Source organism: Armigeres subalbatus, chromosome 3, assembly GCF_024139115.2.
Source record: "Armigeres subalbatus isolate Guangzhou_Male chromosome 3, GZ_Asu_2, whole genome shotgun sequence".
NCBI lineage: Eukaryota > Metazoa > Arthropoda > Insecta > Diptera > Culicidae > Armigeres > Armigeres subalbatus.
In genome coordinates this window covers 183,028,950-183,046,074 of record NC_085141.1, presented here as the reverse complement: position 1 = coordinate 183,046,074, position 17,125 = coordinate 183,028,950, and the positions used below count along the sequence as shown (strand labels likewise).

Genomic DNA, 17,125 nt, shown 5'->3' with positions numbered 1-17,125 from the left:
TTTCGTAATATTTTTTGTTGGTTTCTAACGCACTTACTTTCCCATGGTGACCAGGGGTAACCCCATGAGTACTCCAAAGGCCTTCGATGCATTTCATTCGACCACCACCCGTTCACCCCAAGTGGCTGCTGCTGAGAGGAACCGGATGGTGTGAGTTTATGTCCTTCAGAAGGAGAGGAGGAAATCACTCACTGTATGATGCCCGCTAGTGAGCTGCAGGATAGATAAACGTTTGCCATGCTGATCGGTTTGTTGCCTCGGAGGGCGGACTCCAATAACTGGTCGACAATTACGTCGAAGGGGATCTCCTGAAGGACATCTATCGCCACGGAATGCCTATTATTGGTTTCTATCTTATTGACTCCTTCACACGTCTCTCCAAGGGAACGGTCCATAAGGTCTGCGGAGACACAATGTGCTTTTTGAAGGCCGATAACCTAGGCCTTAACTATCGTTGGTCAACAGGCTCTAGGTTTCAATATCCATTGGTATTCCACTGGAGGGAACGTTTTTTCTTCAAGGAAAGTTGTGGGGGTCGGAAACGTGACTGAAAGGTTGCCTTGGTTCAATCCTGTCGAAAGTATCGTGTCGCATCAACTAAACTGTTGTGGGATTGGGGGAAGAACCAATATTGAGAATCCAGGCTATACTCCCCGGAGGTCACCGTTGTTGAGGAGCAGCTGATAGTGAAAGTTTCTTCAGGAACCGAACCTGGATGGCATCTGGTCCATGGAAGAAGGTTGGCGGGCGGGGCAGAACTGAAAGGTAAGAACCTCGGAAGGAGATTTTCGGGAAGATCGATGGATTCCTTCCATTCTATTTTGGTAAAATTCTAATTTTTAAACATGTCATTAACATATTTTTGCCTTTCTCGTACAACTAAGTTGTACCGGAAGGCTATCATTTCACTCCGAAAACGAACTTTTTATAGAAGCCTCTGAGACCCATAGTATTATATACCAATCGACTCAGCTCGACGAGCTGAGCACATGTCTGTCTGTCCGTGTGTATGTATGTGTGTGTGTGTGTGTGTGTATGTGTGTGCACAAAAGCTATAAAAAACATTAGACAACTTTTCGTATAGTAATCCTTAACCGATTTTCTCGCAACAAGTTTCATTCGACAGGGGACAAAGCCTTGTTGATCACTATTAAATTTTATAACGATCGGTCATTGCGTTCAAAAGTTATGAAGAAAATGGTACATCGGACCATATAAACCTCATATAAGGTTGGTGTCTTAACTAAATGCGAGAAAGGCACCACCAACGCTAGGTGGATTAATCTGGTTTTTTTTAATCAATGCGCTTATACTTCACTTTTTATTTGAATGTGGTGCAGCTTTTGACACTGCACTTTTTTGCTGTTTTGCTGACATTTTTGGCATGGTTGCAACATTTGCCGAGAAACTTATTTCCAAAAATACCTTATGATCTTGTATTATGTTGTTAATTCATTCACAATCAGCAAAGAAATGTAAGTACATAGCGTCCCTTCCCTCGTTTGGCATCACATGTTTTAACATTGATTAACAACAAAATCACCAATAGTTTAGTTTTGTTTCTAATACCGTGGTGTTTAGTGCTTCGGTGTTTTTTTGTTTTAAGGAATTAAACAAGTTAGAAGTCTTATCGCGACAAAAATGTATCATGTATCATGAAGCAAGACAATTAACTTTCGGCAACATTAATTTTATTTGTGTTATGGCACTTTTGGCTGTCTCATGTCCTTCCATATAATTTTTAATGTAAAGAAAGGCAATAACACCACTAGATAGATTATTATTTATTGACAATTCACTCTTCCTTAAGTATGTGAATGATATCTGTATTCAAATAGAAAAACCTTTCCTCTCAATATAATCAAATCCATTTCCAGATTTGCTCCATTCTTTCATGGTTGAGCATTACCGGCAATACAATCTCAATCTACAAACAAATTGATTGCCACCCAACGGTCTACTGAAAGCAATGAAAATAATGTTTGCAATATCACTTACCTTTAACGAGAGTCACTAGCGCGAAGATGAACACAATCAAATGCCTGTAATCCATTTCGTTCGATAGATTCGATTGGCCGGTTCAAAAACGAGCAAAAAACAGCAGCCTTCTTCTCAATTATCACTCCACTCCAGTACGACGTCCATCAGAAGAATTCCTGCTCGGTTTACCTTCACTATTAACGAGGTGCCTGAAGCTCAATTCACTGCACTGATCTGGCTTAATCCAGGGCTTCATTCAGGCTATTAGAGTACGGGCGTCCAATTTCGTCAGTTTGCATCACTTGTCATCATTTACCTTTAATTAATTTACATAAACCCAATTAGCATCACATTTTTTGATAGCCGATATCGCCATAGAACATTATGTCGATACGCGCGCCCGCAACATGTGCACCTATGTTGGTTCTTTGGTAATGTGGTGGGCGGGTAACTGATGCGGATCGGGGGAAAAGGAGAGTTGTTTTTCCGCTAACGTGGCAGTTCAGCAGAATACCGAGCTTCGCATTTTCACACAGTTTATTTAGTTTTGCACACGCAACGCCCGCGGAATGTGATGCCGGGGATTCCTCGCAAAGCCGTTTTTCGGTAAATCCTTACCAGTGTTCCGACAGAAAGAGGTTTTCCATTCCAGGCTGTGTTAACGGAACACTCGCACACATCAAATTTGAATAATTATAATTGGATAGAATTAGTTGAATTTATGAAATGTTGAATTTGTAATCGATTGAATGGAGGAAAATGTTGCCAGGTTGGTTTTCAGCAATGTACGATTCAAATATTCGTTGATCGACATTTTTTTATTGACATCTTTGTGCGGTAATCATATTAGTATCACCCCACCGGGATAACGTTCTCACTTCGATTATTCCGTTTTACTGCTTCGGTATTGAATATAGCTTATTCACTTATTGCGTGACATTCATGAAACTGAAAAATCGATTTTAAGCACGCCAGCTCACGTGTCACATGTATGTCATCAGTTATTTCTAAGTAATTACTTATTATTTCAGAGTCTTATTTCATTCGAGAAGTTGATATTTCATCACATTGATTAACGTCATATGTCATATGTTGCCAGGAACGAGGCCCATGTTTTCTGTAATGAAAGGAAATCAAATTGGTATTATTAGTAGATGTTAATACGTATCTATTTTTTATGAAGTAGCTTTTCCGATATACTGCAGCCTTGGGGCTAAAAATGTAGATTTACTGACACGAACATTGCTTGAAAATTTTATTCATTTTTAACGACTGTGACAATGTATTCAATGTATTATGGATGGTGCATTAATAATCATTGTTTTTTTTAAGACGATTGACCTTAAGAGAAGTTTTAACTGCCTTAAATGAAATTAATTTCGCCAACTTACCAAGAATATTTTAAGCCATTGTTTGCTGTATATCCATTTTGAAATCACATGAAAGTGTCTTTGATAATCATAAATCCCAAAATATTTCATGAAGTAGTGATACACCTGTGTAGGAGTTCAATAAATTCACTGGCCTAATGGATGTTGACACTCCAACAAAAAATCTGTTTCTGTCATAGGGTTACCGTACCCTTAGTGGAGGTAGCACCAATAGTAGAAGTAGTGGGGTTTTAATGAGATTTTTTATAATCATACACTTCACGTTGGTTTCAGTTGAAGCGTCGTGCTTTAAATATTCTGTCAAATACAACTTATCCTAACATTTCACAAGAAAATCTATTGAAAACAATGATTTTCTTTAATAAAATTGACTCTTTTTCACCTAGTGATGTAACTGTACCAATAGTGGCAAGTCTCATAAGAGATCAATGGATACAACCACTATAGGAACCAACATTAATTTTTACCGCCACTAAAGGAACAATGTTCCCAAGAGTGGTGCAAGCGATATTTGGTAGTTGTTGATGTTAAACAACACCAACCTCATTTTCTATTGGCTAAGATATTAAAACTTTAAATTTCCCATAACCGCTTTGGTTCAAATCACCATTTTTCTTCATAACTTTTCATATTCAATAATGATCAACTAAACTTTAAATGAAACTGATTGCAGGAAAATCGGTTAGGAACTACTATGTGAGTAGTTGGCTTACGGTTTTTAGTTTTATGTGGATACATACCAGTCTCGCCTTGTGAGCAACGGCATAGGATTGCCAATCCGGACATGGCTAGTTCGATTCCCTCGATCCGGTCTAGTTCCAGTTGGAATGTGGTGCAACATACCAACATATACACGTACATACAGACAGTTCCTTGAGCTGAATCTCTTATTACCTATTTCCATTGAGGGTCTCCGAGCCTTATATAAAATGTTCGATTTGGAGTGAAATGATCACCTTTCAGTACAATTTTGTTGTACGAGAAAGGCAAAAAGGCAGTACCTATTATTGTAAGAAGAATTAAACTGTCTCTTATTGTTGAAGATTATAATTCCCTCAAATCATTTCCTTTTCGACAAATCACAATATTTTTGCATGGAAACTTGGAACAGAAGAATGGGAATTTAAACTTCCAAATCCTGTTCTAATTGCATCTTTTGCCAACTTCAACGTCATTTGAATAGAGTATAATGTGGGGGGAGCATCGTATTCTTGCGGAAAAGATGCAATGGAAGCCGTGTGATGGTGTAGCAAAAAAAGTTCCAACCCAGGGGAATGAAAGATGATACTTTCGTTGTAAGTAGGTACACACTTCACCCAAAAGGGATTGTGCTCTCTGGCATTGTTATGTTGCCTTGGGGTGTTTTTGACTGTAGGCTTGTTTGTTGAATTGTTGAAAACTTTGCACTGCATTAGTTTATTCCTGGAATTGTTCTCACCGATGAATGCATACCAAACTAACTACGATGAATATTTAAAGAGCGGTCTTTTAAAAGTTGGTGCTAGCCATTTGATTTGTTTACGTTTCACTTAATGAATACCGTTCGAGAAATCTAATGAATTTTATACATCAGTTGTCAAATGCAATAAATTGATATTAATCCTTGTTATCATCTGATTGTGCACTGTGCTGTTATTTGCTTATTGTTTGCACGTTTGGTGGTCCAGTTACTGTAAAGTTAAGACTATTATCGAATTAGATATAAAAATGAACCATCTCTGAAACTCAATTTAAACTCGTCCACATATATAATTCTGAATGAAAACACAGATAGAAGCTTTCTCGTATATTAGAAAAATAAAACACTCGATGACTAAGGGGGTGGTAGGTCATTTAACATAAAACCATTTGGCATAACGCCGTGTGGCATAATACTGTTTGGCACAAATGTCGTTTGGCATAATAATTGTAAAATCAACCATTTCGGAACTAATGTAAAATCAGTTTAATTCTTTATAATTGTTTTCGCTTTTACACGTAAGGAGAGATGTTGTGTTTTATATCTGCCTTCTCTACCTACCATCTTTTTTGCTCGGCAGAAGGCAAGGGAGGATATGATTCCAACTTTCCATTCGGGTATTTGCTTTCTTTAAGACACAGAAAGGTATAATTCCTTTTTTAACGGATGCATTCGTTTGGCAGAATGCAAAAAAAATATATGTTTGCTTCATTCAATTACTCGGTTTAAGGCAAGGGGAGATATGAACCCTTTTTTGAATGATGCATTTGCCCGGCAGAAGGCTAGCGAGAATATGATTCATTTTTTGACGTAAACTACGTCTAAGGGGAAGATTCGGATACAGGGTGTAAAATGAAAATTTCAAAATTGAGGACCGTCACGAAATCATGTAAGATTTGTAACAATAATAGGTCCTTTATCTTTCAATGGATTTTAAAGATTTATATATCAATCGATTCATAAACTCTCCACAAATTTGCCAGTACCATTGAAACTTTTGAGTATCATCGCTAAACTATTGAACATTTCAGATCTTTCATGTATCATGCATCCCCTTTGCATCGCGTTCCAATTGACTTCTCCAAATGAATGGAGGTGTACGTGACTTCGCAGTATTCCTGTCAATGTGTGCTGTCTTCCTCCAAAAGTATTTGTGATATTTTTGCCGCAACAAGATTACCACCCACGTTTTCTTTATATATTCTATACAGTGACGTTAGTGTGCGGAAAACTGCGATTGGAGAACTCAATTCTTGGTAATTGCCTACTTTTAGGGTGTTATCAAGTGTTGAACTGGGGTGTATAAAATGGGGTGGCCTAGCTGCTAGTCAGTGGAGTCCCTACTCCCTCACAGAGTGGGAGATGCTGCTAAAGCTGCCCAAGTAACAATCAGTTACCACAAATAGACATCATTGTCGAACTAGCGTTTAATTAAAGTATTCGTAGCTGAACAATATGTAGTATGGAATAACAAATTGGGCAAACATTGTTGACATTTGTAACCAGCTTCTGTTCTGCTTTCAGCTATGTATCTGAATAATACTTTTATAAACGCTACTGACATATTTCTTTTCAAACCAAAATGTATATTGAACAACTAGCTAAATACAAATAACTTAAACTTGCAAAGTTTATGCTGTTCATCGTGATGCATATGTTTAAATAATTTGTTTTTGAAGCCTCGATCAAACGTTTGAAAACTCTATTACAATCTACGCACGAGCATGAGTTTATTAAGAAGTCTAATAATTGACGTTATCGGTAAACATCATTACTTCTGTATCCGATTTCAATTTTGTTTATTTATATAATTTTGAAACGTTGAATAAACGTTTAATAATTCGCTTATTGCAATAACAACAATGGCTTTAGTTTAACGTTGTACGAACGTTTTTTCCACTCTACAAATAAATTTATTTTTAGCGGACTTATTCTTTTTAAAACATTTTGCACTTTGCCATTCACTAGAGAATAAATTATTATTTTTATACTTACTTCAGGAATGATAGAAGAAATCTGCAGGAAAAATCTACCTCTATGATGGCAGATAGAAGGCAGCAGCTTCACAACTTACTAAATAAAACAATAAAATCAAGACTGATAATTCACTTTCGGAATGACAACGTCATTGAACTCTTATTAAGCTTTTGTTCGATTGTTGACAATTTTGTTGAGTAATGACCAACAACCCCGTTACAGCTGTTCAACCAAAATTGTTCAACAACGTATGGTTTATATTTCTAATTCAGCTTGGTACTTTCCAAGGTGACAAATATAGCTGATGGTAAACAAGAGGGCTGGGGATTCAAAGGTCGTTGGATCGATACCGGTATCCTGTTCATAATTTATTTTTCATCTTATTTCCAGTATGTTGAACAATGCCTTAATAAGTGTAACAATGTTATGAAATAAATGTATTTAGAAAAGCATAATTTAAAAAAGCCTAATCAGTGAGTTGCTGACTAGTTGAATTAACATTATGTTTGGTTTTTGAACAAAGTTGATGAATAAATATTTTAATCTACTATTTAAGTAAAGTTGAAGAGAGGTTGCTAGTTGTTGTTGAATAAATACTCCATTTTTGGGCTAACAATGCTGTAACAAATGTTGTCATGTATGATAGTATAATTTTTAATCAACGCTGGCTGAATAAATATGACCATACTGATGTTTATTCAACTGGCAATTGTTACTTGGGTGTGTAGTAGTGTCGGTGGGATAGTTCCTTCTTTTCTATATTGTAGAGCGGAATAATTGGTTCAGTGTAGGGGAGACTAGGTAGACTTGATCCCCTTTTCTGATTTCCGATGTATCACAGCCAAAAATAAATGAACATACGCGATTTCCACACAGACTCTCTAAGAAATATAGTATTTAACTTTACTGATGTATGACAGTCCTTAAATTATTGTTGTTATTGATACACAATCGATTTTTTGGAGTGCTGTCAAAAATCGACTTTTAAAATATTCGGGGGAAATTGATCCCTCCCCAAGAACTTGCTTTGATAAAATTAGAAAGGTGCCCTCAGATTTTTTAAATATTTTTCCTTCAAAATACGAGGAATTTTCGAATTGCTCTGTGTATACGTGAACGATTTTTGTTATTGAATTCGACAGCACATGTAATTTTAAAATTTGGGGAGACTTGATCCCCTTTTTATGATATCTACGCAATGAATAATTTTTCCTGACAACCCTTCATCAAATCTGTCTAATCTATAAAAAAATAGAAGCCTGAGAATAGATTTATATTTTTTTGAATTATTTCGCCAAATTTTTGTATGGGTGACTAATGGGGGATCAAGTGTCCCCATATTGAGGCAATAACTTCAAATCGAAATATCCTAAAACTTATATGGAATGTTAACATTTTCATCAATACAGAATCATTAAGCACTAGTTTATTTGTGGACGCTGTAGCGCCCGTGGCAAGTGTTTTTTTTTATCAAAATTTTCAACGTCTGTTGTCTGTGATTTTTTCTTCAAATGATGTGTCTGGTTGTCTAAGGTTGTCACTTGTTTTGTTTTCTGCATCTGATAGTAAAAAAGAATTGAAGTGTTAAATATTTTATTTTTTGTGAGAATTTCTCCGCGTGCTGCGTCTGGTTGGCTAGTCACCGGACAGACAAACAGGGCTATTATATATATTATTATTATATTTATGGCTTTGTGCTGTGAAAAAACGAAAGCATTTAGTCATTGTTGGCCAATCAAAAAATCTTTAGGAAGGTCAAAACATACAAACCGCCCTGCAGAATAAATAAGGTTGTCAATCCAAAAAACAACTCACCACATAAAGGTCATTTGTCTAGAGGGTCTATACTAAAAAATACGCTAGAACAAAACTTCTTTAGTCCTCGATAAAACAGGTGGTGATCAAGTCTCCCCGGGGATCAAGTCTACCCACCTTCCCCTACTATATTTGGTTTTACGTCAAGCGGTCGTGTCTTGTATACAAGCGAGAGCGCGATCAATCGTGTTTCGTTCAGAACGCGGAACCTTTTTCGAGCTCTGTGATTTTTTTTCACTGTACTACATTTGGTTTTACGTAGTTTACGTCGAGCGGTCGTGTCTTGTATACAACCCAAATTTTTTAATACAGGAAAGATACCACCCCTTCTTTCTGGCAAGAGAGAATATGACTCCTTCCAATTCAGGCGGCATTTACCCGATAGAAGGCAAGATAGGATTTGATTCATTCTTTTAATTCAGACATTGATCAATTTAAGGAAAGAAAAAATAAGATTCCTTCTTTCGAAGAGTACATTTGCCCGGCTGACGATAAGGTAGGATATGACGCATATGGTGCCGATGGTGAATCTGATCGACAAATAATAGAAATAATGTCTTCATGTATGAGCGAATGAGATTCCTTAAAAAAACAATATTTTTCAGAACGCATGCGCGAATAGGATTTCTTTAACTAAAAAAATCGGGGTCTCCAGTAGCCTTGCTAGCAAAGGCGTAGGATTGCCAATCCGGAGATGGCGAGTTCGATTCTCTGTCCGATCTAGGACGTTTTTGGGTTGGAAACTTTCTCGACACCCTGGGCATAGTTTATCCGTAGTATTTGCCCCAAAGATACATATCCATGTAATGGTTGGCATATATTTTCGAACTGTCACTTTTAAATTTAACTCCAAATGAGGCAGACACTTGGAGTACAAAAGTAAGCATGCTGAGTCCATAGAGCATTTGTATGCCGTGCATCAAGCGCAGTCGACGAGTTAGTGACAGTAGCTAAAGTAGGATCGATTAATCGATCTCCCGCCGAAATGCTTCTGATACTTCTTCAGCATATTTTTTTCAAACTGTTCGTAATGTTTTCGGCTCCGTAGAGTTTGTATATTTTTTACACCACCATTGGGACGTATAGCCCCAGGTTCATTATTGACACATATTTTAAATGCGTTAGAAAGTAAAAAACAACTTGTTGTTATAAACAGGAGATCATTGTGAAATGTAGCAAGTTTTGTAAATTTTTCATTTACACGTTTAAACGGTATTTTTGTTGTTGGTTACGTTATATTACAACGGAAATGCTAGTTTAGTGTAGAGTCCCAAAGAAAAACCAGACTCCACTGGCGTATGAAACGTGGGTACGAAGAAAAAGTACTCTCGTAATTTTTGATAAAACGATCAACAGCATGCGCAAAATAGCGCACCTGCGCCAATCATAATAAATGACAGCTCTGGAATTCTGGATACTTACCGAACAGGGGTGGCTGCTCATCATCTTATCAACTGTTTGCAAAACTTAAGACAGCGTACGACTCAGTATAACGGAAAGACCTGTGGCATATATTGCTAGAACATGGCTTTCCGGCAAAGCTTGTAAGGTGGATTCGTGGATGCATGGGTACAATCGAGCGTCAGAATATCTGGTAAGACATCCAATTCGTTCGTGCGCTCTCTTATCTCCTATTTAAGGACAAGCTCCTCGGAATCTAAAACTAAATGTACTCACCTTTTCAAGGGCACCCCATTCAAAACGGAAGCCACGCATAACTGTCATTTCTAATCCCAGCTTTGGCAGCCAACATGCGTGGAATAATAAAACTGACAGTTGTGCATGGCTTTCGACTTGAATGGGGTGCCCTTGAAAGCGCGAGTGCATTTAGTTTTGGATTCCTGGTGGCTTGTCCTTAAGATAGCTCTGGAAGGTGCACTTCACAGATCTAGTGTGCAAAGAAACAAAGCCATTATCAACAAGTCTTACATCATTGGTGTAGATAATTGCAGAACAGTATGAGAGGCGTTCGTGCCTTTTAAACAGGAGATTAAAAAATAGATCATCATCATCATCATCATCATCATCATCATCATCATCATCATCATCATCATCATCATCATCAAAATTATCAAAAACTACATTTTGGCATTCTCCAACTCCGTGGCCATACGAGAAATTTCGTTTGAATCATCTGTAACGAAATGTTTTGAAATACAGGCCGGACTCGATTATCCGGAGGCTCGATAAACCGGAGGCTCGATAATCCGGGGCTCGATTATCCGGAGAAAATGGCTCGATTATCCGGAGTAATATTTTTAACCATCTGACAAAAATAGAAATATGTATTATCAGTGTGTATCCTAAACTTATTCAATATGTGTAAAACACCTAGTAATGATAGTGCCCTAGTGCCCTCGCTTCCCTAAGGGACTATTCACTAATTACGTAACGCTTTAGGGGGAGGGAGGAATTTAGACCAAGCGACACGGTCCGTACAAAAAAATTAAACCTTCCATAAAAATGGGTTGCGAGAGGGAGAGTGGGGTATCAAAATTATTAAATTCAGCGTTAGGGACCGTACACTAATTACGTAAGCATTTTTTCAGGGGTTTTCAAACGGAAATCAAGAACATTCATAAAAATTGCCAATTTATGAATTTAAATTCAAAGCACCAATATTTTTTTTAAGCATTCGCATCTACATTCTGAGTACAGCATTGACATTGTGATTCATGCTACCAAATGGTTCTCCGGAATATCCGGAATGAGTTCGTTCACAAATTACGTAACGCTAAATTTGACAATTTGGAACCTCCATCCTCCCCCTCGTAACGCTTTTTGTATGGAAGGTTTAATTGGTTTGTATGAATCGTAACGCACGGTCTGACCGGCTGCCTCTCCTTCCAGCGTTTGGTAATTTGTGAACAGCCTCAATATTTATATGAAAAAATGGTTATTTCGCCAACGTTGGTCCATGTATAGATTCAAACACTGGAACTGGTGTACGAATAGTAACAACAAAAAATCCTTGAGTTAAGGGAACATCCATTAATTATGTAACGCTCAGAGGGGGAAGGTGGATTGAAAATGTCCATTTTTTTGTATTACGTAATTAATGGATCTTCCCTTAATTATGAAATGAATATTTTCATTTTCTAAAGAATCACTCGATGGCCAAGGTGATCCATACACAATGTGAAAATGGTTCCTGATAGGGATCCGCAGGGGATAAGAAGGCGAGGTGCGCAGAGAGCAAGGTGGATCGATTTGAGGTCCCATTGTGGACTACAAAGTAGGCGTCGAGCCAATATTGACCGAGCTGAATGTAGACGAACTTTATGTAGTGCAGAGGCCTTAGTTTGAATAAATCTAATGAAAGAAATTCCGTTGTTAGAATGTCAAATGGTGCTATGCAATGAAATTAATTATTTTTTGTTTTATTTCACGGATGTTCCGGAATTTTCGGAAGGCCTCAGCATGTACAGTAGACGTTCGATAACTGCAAGTCATTTAACTGCAATGCTTTTTAACTGCAATTCGATAGTTGCAACAGTTTTGCAGTTATCGGACCACTAAACTTCAAACTGATGTCAGACTTGATGACAGCTGCATTGGGATGCACATTTAGATGCACTTTTATTGCATCTGACGTCGATTGACAACCGTTTGACGTCTAGGATGCGTTGCAGTTATCGAACGGCATTCGTTAACTGCAAAGTAAAAATTTTGCAGTTATCGAACGGCTACTGTATAAGCCACAAGATTAAGTGCATACTCATAATACAAAAACAAATGCATCAGAAAAATCTTGGTGCTTGACGATAAAATTTAGAAGTTTTTATTTTTTGGGATCCTCCATATTTCCCGGAGGATCACACGGTGGTTAGAGGTGTGCGCCGTCGCCGCCGACAGTTTATGGCAATCCCGTTGAAACTCCAGAGGATTTCTCGTGAAAAGGCTATTTTTTTTGAAAACTCCTTACATTTTTTCGTTCAAAAATGGAAAAAGCTTTTAGTAAAAATTAGAACTTTTAATGAAAATTCTGAAGAATATCCTTCGAAATCTCGAAAACACCTTCGGAGTAAATTTCTTCAAAAATTAGGAAGATCTTTTTGTAGAATTAAAAAAAAAAAAGAAAAACAGGATCGTCATCCAGAGCTCGCACAGACTGAATACCTAGCATTAGACAACAGACAGGACATTCACACAGCACCTAGTGAACAAGTTGAGCGTTTTCCGATTCACGGAATGTTTTCTCCTTACTAGGGCGGGAATCAAACTCATACTCCATGGCTTGCAAATACACTTATACGACTGACGCCACTAACAATGCAAATTCCAGAAATTTCCCGGGTAAATTATAAAGAGTTTCCTTTGGGAATCTCGAATTATTACCTGCGTAAATGTCCAAAGATTTCCTGGAGAAATTCACAAAACTTCACGTTGAATTTAAATGAATGTTTTGACGGGGAAGGCCCGTTTGTTGTTTGGCCGAATATGTCATTAATCCGAAACTCGACTGGCTTAAAATCATTCGGCCGAAATAGACATATGGCCGATAATGTCGTTCGGGCGAACAGGTCATTTGACTGAAAAGTCGTCTAATCCAATAGGTCATTTAGTCAAAAAGGCCTAGATGGTCGTTTTTTTTTAGAAAAGGGCCATTTGGCCAAAATGAAAATATGGTGTTGTTTGACCGAGCTGCCGAATAAAAATCGTTCGACCGAAAATGCTGCTTGATCGGACGATGTGACATAAGGTCGAAAACGGATTGCGACGTACGGGTGAAGATCATACGGCCGAAATGATAATTTGGCCGAAATAAACGTTTACTCCGACAGCTCATTTGTTCGAAAATGGCGTTTGGCTGAATGTTAGGGCATACGGCTTTTTCGTCCAAATGACTAGTTAGGTCGTACCGCCAAATCATTGTCCACATAATAACCGTATCGGACAAACAAAATTCGGCTAGATAGCTTTCGGCATAACGTATTATTCGGCCATGTGGTATTCGGTCAAATTACTTTCAACCAAACGCCCCTTCGTCTTCTAAAAATTTTCTCGTAGAATTTTCAAAGAATTACTAATAGACAACATGAGGAATTTCACGTAGAAACCCAACGAAATTCCGTTGGAAACATTTTTTTTAAACATTAAAAAAAATCACAAGGAAATTCTGTTAAATTCGGCATGCCTGTGGCATAGGTAAACTCCTAATCAATTTCGCGTGAAAATTTGAAATAAATTCCCGTGAAACTTTTAGAGCAATTTATGTTGAAAATTCGAAAAATTTGGATCTCCTGGGACAGCTCATTAGATTTTTCCGGCGAATTTAAAAGGATTCTCCAGTTATACTATGTTCGCACTAGGACCTTGTAACATGTTATTCGGCTATCTTGAACAGCTTTCTTTTGTCGATAGTTTGAATAACATGTTATTCAGGGTGTAGTGTGAACATAGTATTAATGTCTTAAAATATCCTGAAAAAAAAAAATTGCCAAGCCATCGCCGACCAAAATTATGACAAACATTGCCGCCGACGATTTTCGGATCGGCGCTGACCACTAACGGTAGTCAGAATCCATGAACGGACCAACGGAATATTTTATTAGATGTTATATAACCAAAATAAAGATTGTTTGAGACAAAGGTAAATTTTCAGCAACAACAAAAAAATGGTTCGATTATCCCGAGGGTTCGATTATCCGGAAAGAAAAATTTTTCAACACTCCGGATAATCGAGTCCGGCCTGTACCATATAGGATAGAGAACCATTTGGGCAGCACCCCTATTCCCGTTAGCATCGTTCATTGCTCGAGCGCATTACAATCGAATTGCTTGTTTTTAGTACATGGTTAGTTGCTGTCGATATCTAGTGATGTACAAAAATGTGGTTTTATAAGTACACTAAAATCGCTTTTTAAGTAAATTTTGAGATTTACGTGTTTTTAAACGCGGATTTTGGAATTAATGCGGTTTTAGGAATTTACACGATTTTTTTTTGGATTAACACGTACATATCTCTCGCGCAAAAAAAACAACTCCAATGTAATATAAATTTGACGTGAAACCTCGGAACATCTGCTTTGCAGTTGCGATGCATTGTACAAGGGTAGATCTAAATGTCTAAATAGTGGCTTTATGCAACCAGGAGATATTTGGACTGCAAATCCTGGAAAGGTAGTGGATTTTATTAACTCAATTATACCGGACTGGGAAAAGACGCGTCTTAGGTTGTTTACTTGACAAATGGTGATCAACCTACAAGATGCGAATACATAGTTAAGAGTAATCAGGGGTATACCACAAAAGTTCAACTCAATGGACGCAGTGGTTCTACGCCCCAACAAAAAAAAAAATAATTTTGCATAGAACATGCGTGCTGCTGGATAAAGCGACAACTGATGGCACGCACCGCTGGTCTGCATCATCTTTGTTAGTACAGGGGCTTTATTGCGCATCTCCTTTCGACAGCTTTTTCGTATGACGCATGGTTTGCTCGTTTCGAGTCGAGATGCGCCATGCCACCCCAGTTTTCTTCATCGAGTAAGATTCTGGCATTCGCTTTGTGTAAGCTGTGACAAAACTCTAAAAACAAGAATAAATCTTCAACACAACTTAACTGTTGTTGAAAAGAAACATACAATCAGATCTGAGCACATCACATTTATAGAATAATGTGAGATGCATTTGAAAAGATTCTGGGTAAAATAGCTACATGGCCGTTCATGAGCATCCCTTGATATGCAATCCAACAGGCACAGCAAAGATTGGAGAACTTTGCATACACTTGCCGGATAGAAATTAAACTTTTCTTCGTCCAGTTCTGCACGTGACACTCCGCACTACGGGCAAAAACATTTGCCTGGAGATGAGATAAATGTTTATGTACCCGAACCTGGTGCACTGGCAACTGCATCGCGTGGTGGTCGCACCCAAGTAAGGACACTTGGACGTGCTTACACTCCAACAACGACTTGAGAAATATTCACTTTCCGATGTCCCATCATGGGAACGCCCTTGGGTTGCTATCATTCTACCAGAACCAGAAGCAGAGACCCAGCTCGACAAATATAATCGTTTCGAGTGGGACGTGAAGAGTCAGAATTTTCATTTTTATCTTCCCTTATCCCTCTTCTGGTGCGAAGGCAAGGACTTTTTCGCTTCGGGCCTTCGATGCGCTGTGCTGGTCGCATACCGCAAATCTTTGAGGGAAATATTTCACGTATAAAGGTTCCATGAAGATAACTTTTCTCAGTTTAACAATGGCTTTTCCGTACTTTCGACCCTGAAGATGGTTGGCAAAAAGCAACATTTTGTGCACCTAAAAGTATAAAATCGAAGAATGGACATTGAAAGGAAGTGGTTGTCATTCTGAGGCAGAACAGAGAGGATCGGCACACCGCTGAAGGAAGTGCGAGGCTTACCTTGAAAGCAAATAGAATGACTCTCCACTTTACTGAAGCGGATAGCGTTTTACATGAGTCTATTATCAGAGCACAGGAGGAATGAACTCCAGCAGATTACGAAAGTTGAATTTGCATTTCGTTTCTTTGAAAACCTTCTTAGCATTGCCCATGCTTTTGACAAAGTAAAACGATGTTGATTTTAACTCTTGCCGTGTCTTTTCAAACGAGGTTAAGCGAACGTTTCATTTTTAAATTTTATTTAGCGGGTACGTGATATGGAAAATTATTTCAATCAAGTTGACAGTGAGAAAAAAAACTCTAAGAAAATTAATAGATACAAAGTTATTGGTTGGTAGTTAGTAACCAGTGACTGCCATCGTAAGATGTAATGAACATTTTTTAGAAGCACAGGATTTCTCTAGATAACCCTTAAGTTCCATGTGATTTTTAATGTCTTCTACACTTCGTATGCTACTTTCTAGAAAATAAGATATTTTTCACAATATTTTGCATTACGGTCCAATATCAGACGCAGAGCTTTGCCATAACCCAACTGCGATTAGTTATAACCAGTTCAAATATAAATATATTCAGGTCATTATAATATAGCAAAACGATTTCATTTAGTATATGTGGTTACAGAATTGAACATTTCCACAAGTGTTAGTGTTGCATGATCGACCGAGTTTTTAAAATCTTAAAAATCTTTTTGTATTTTTTTTCTTTCGATCAAATGTTCTTAGTCGCATACCTCTATTTGGTCTATACTCCACCCTGAACCATTGTTGAAAAGCTGCTTTCATTCGGTCATTCAGCTTTTCCATAGCGTCAAAACGATAAACATGTCAAGATCGTGTATCGCAATTTGAAATTTCTCACGGTATAGGTTTTCATGGAGAGTCAGCCAAATCGCATGCAAATTAAATGCACCCCTTTTGCTTCCGCACTGACAACGGTTTTATGAGCCGGAGTCATGCAAGCGAAGAAGTCCCTAGAACTGCTTCCGCATCTGGTTATAAGTTGGAACCATGGTGTGAGGGCGCAAAGTTCCTGCCAAGCTTAAAGGATGGAAAATTTTCGTCATATTCCGCCCGACACTGTGAAAGGCACGAAGCCATATCACCACGTTGACGTTCTTTGGCTTGCGTGCA

General features: G+C 37.9%; 1 protein-coding gene across 1 annotated transcript in view; it reads right to left on the bottom strand.

Moving 5' to 3' along the window:
- LOC134220093 (synaptogenesis protein syg-1) overlaps nucleotides 1-17,125 on the bottom strand; it is a 577,445-nt gene that overhangs the window by 399,829 nt on the left and 160,491 nt on the right. Inside the window, exon 2 of the mRNA XM_062699069.1 lies at nucleotides 1,999-3,097. Within this exon, the coding sequence (XP_062555053.1) occupies nucleotides 1,999-2,053 (55 nt within the window). The 5' untranslated portion in view covers nucleotides 2,054-3,097. The remainder of the gene's footprint in view (nucleotides 1-1,998; nucleotides 3,098-17,125) is intronic.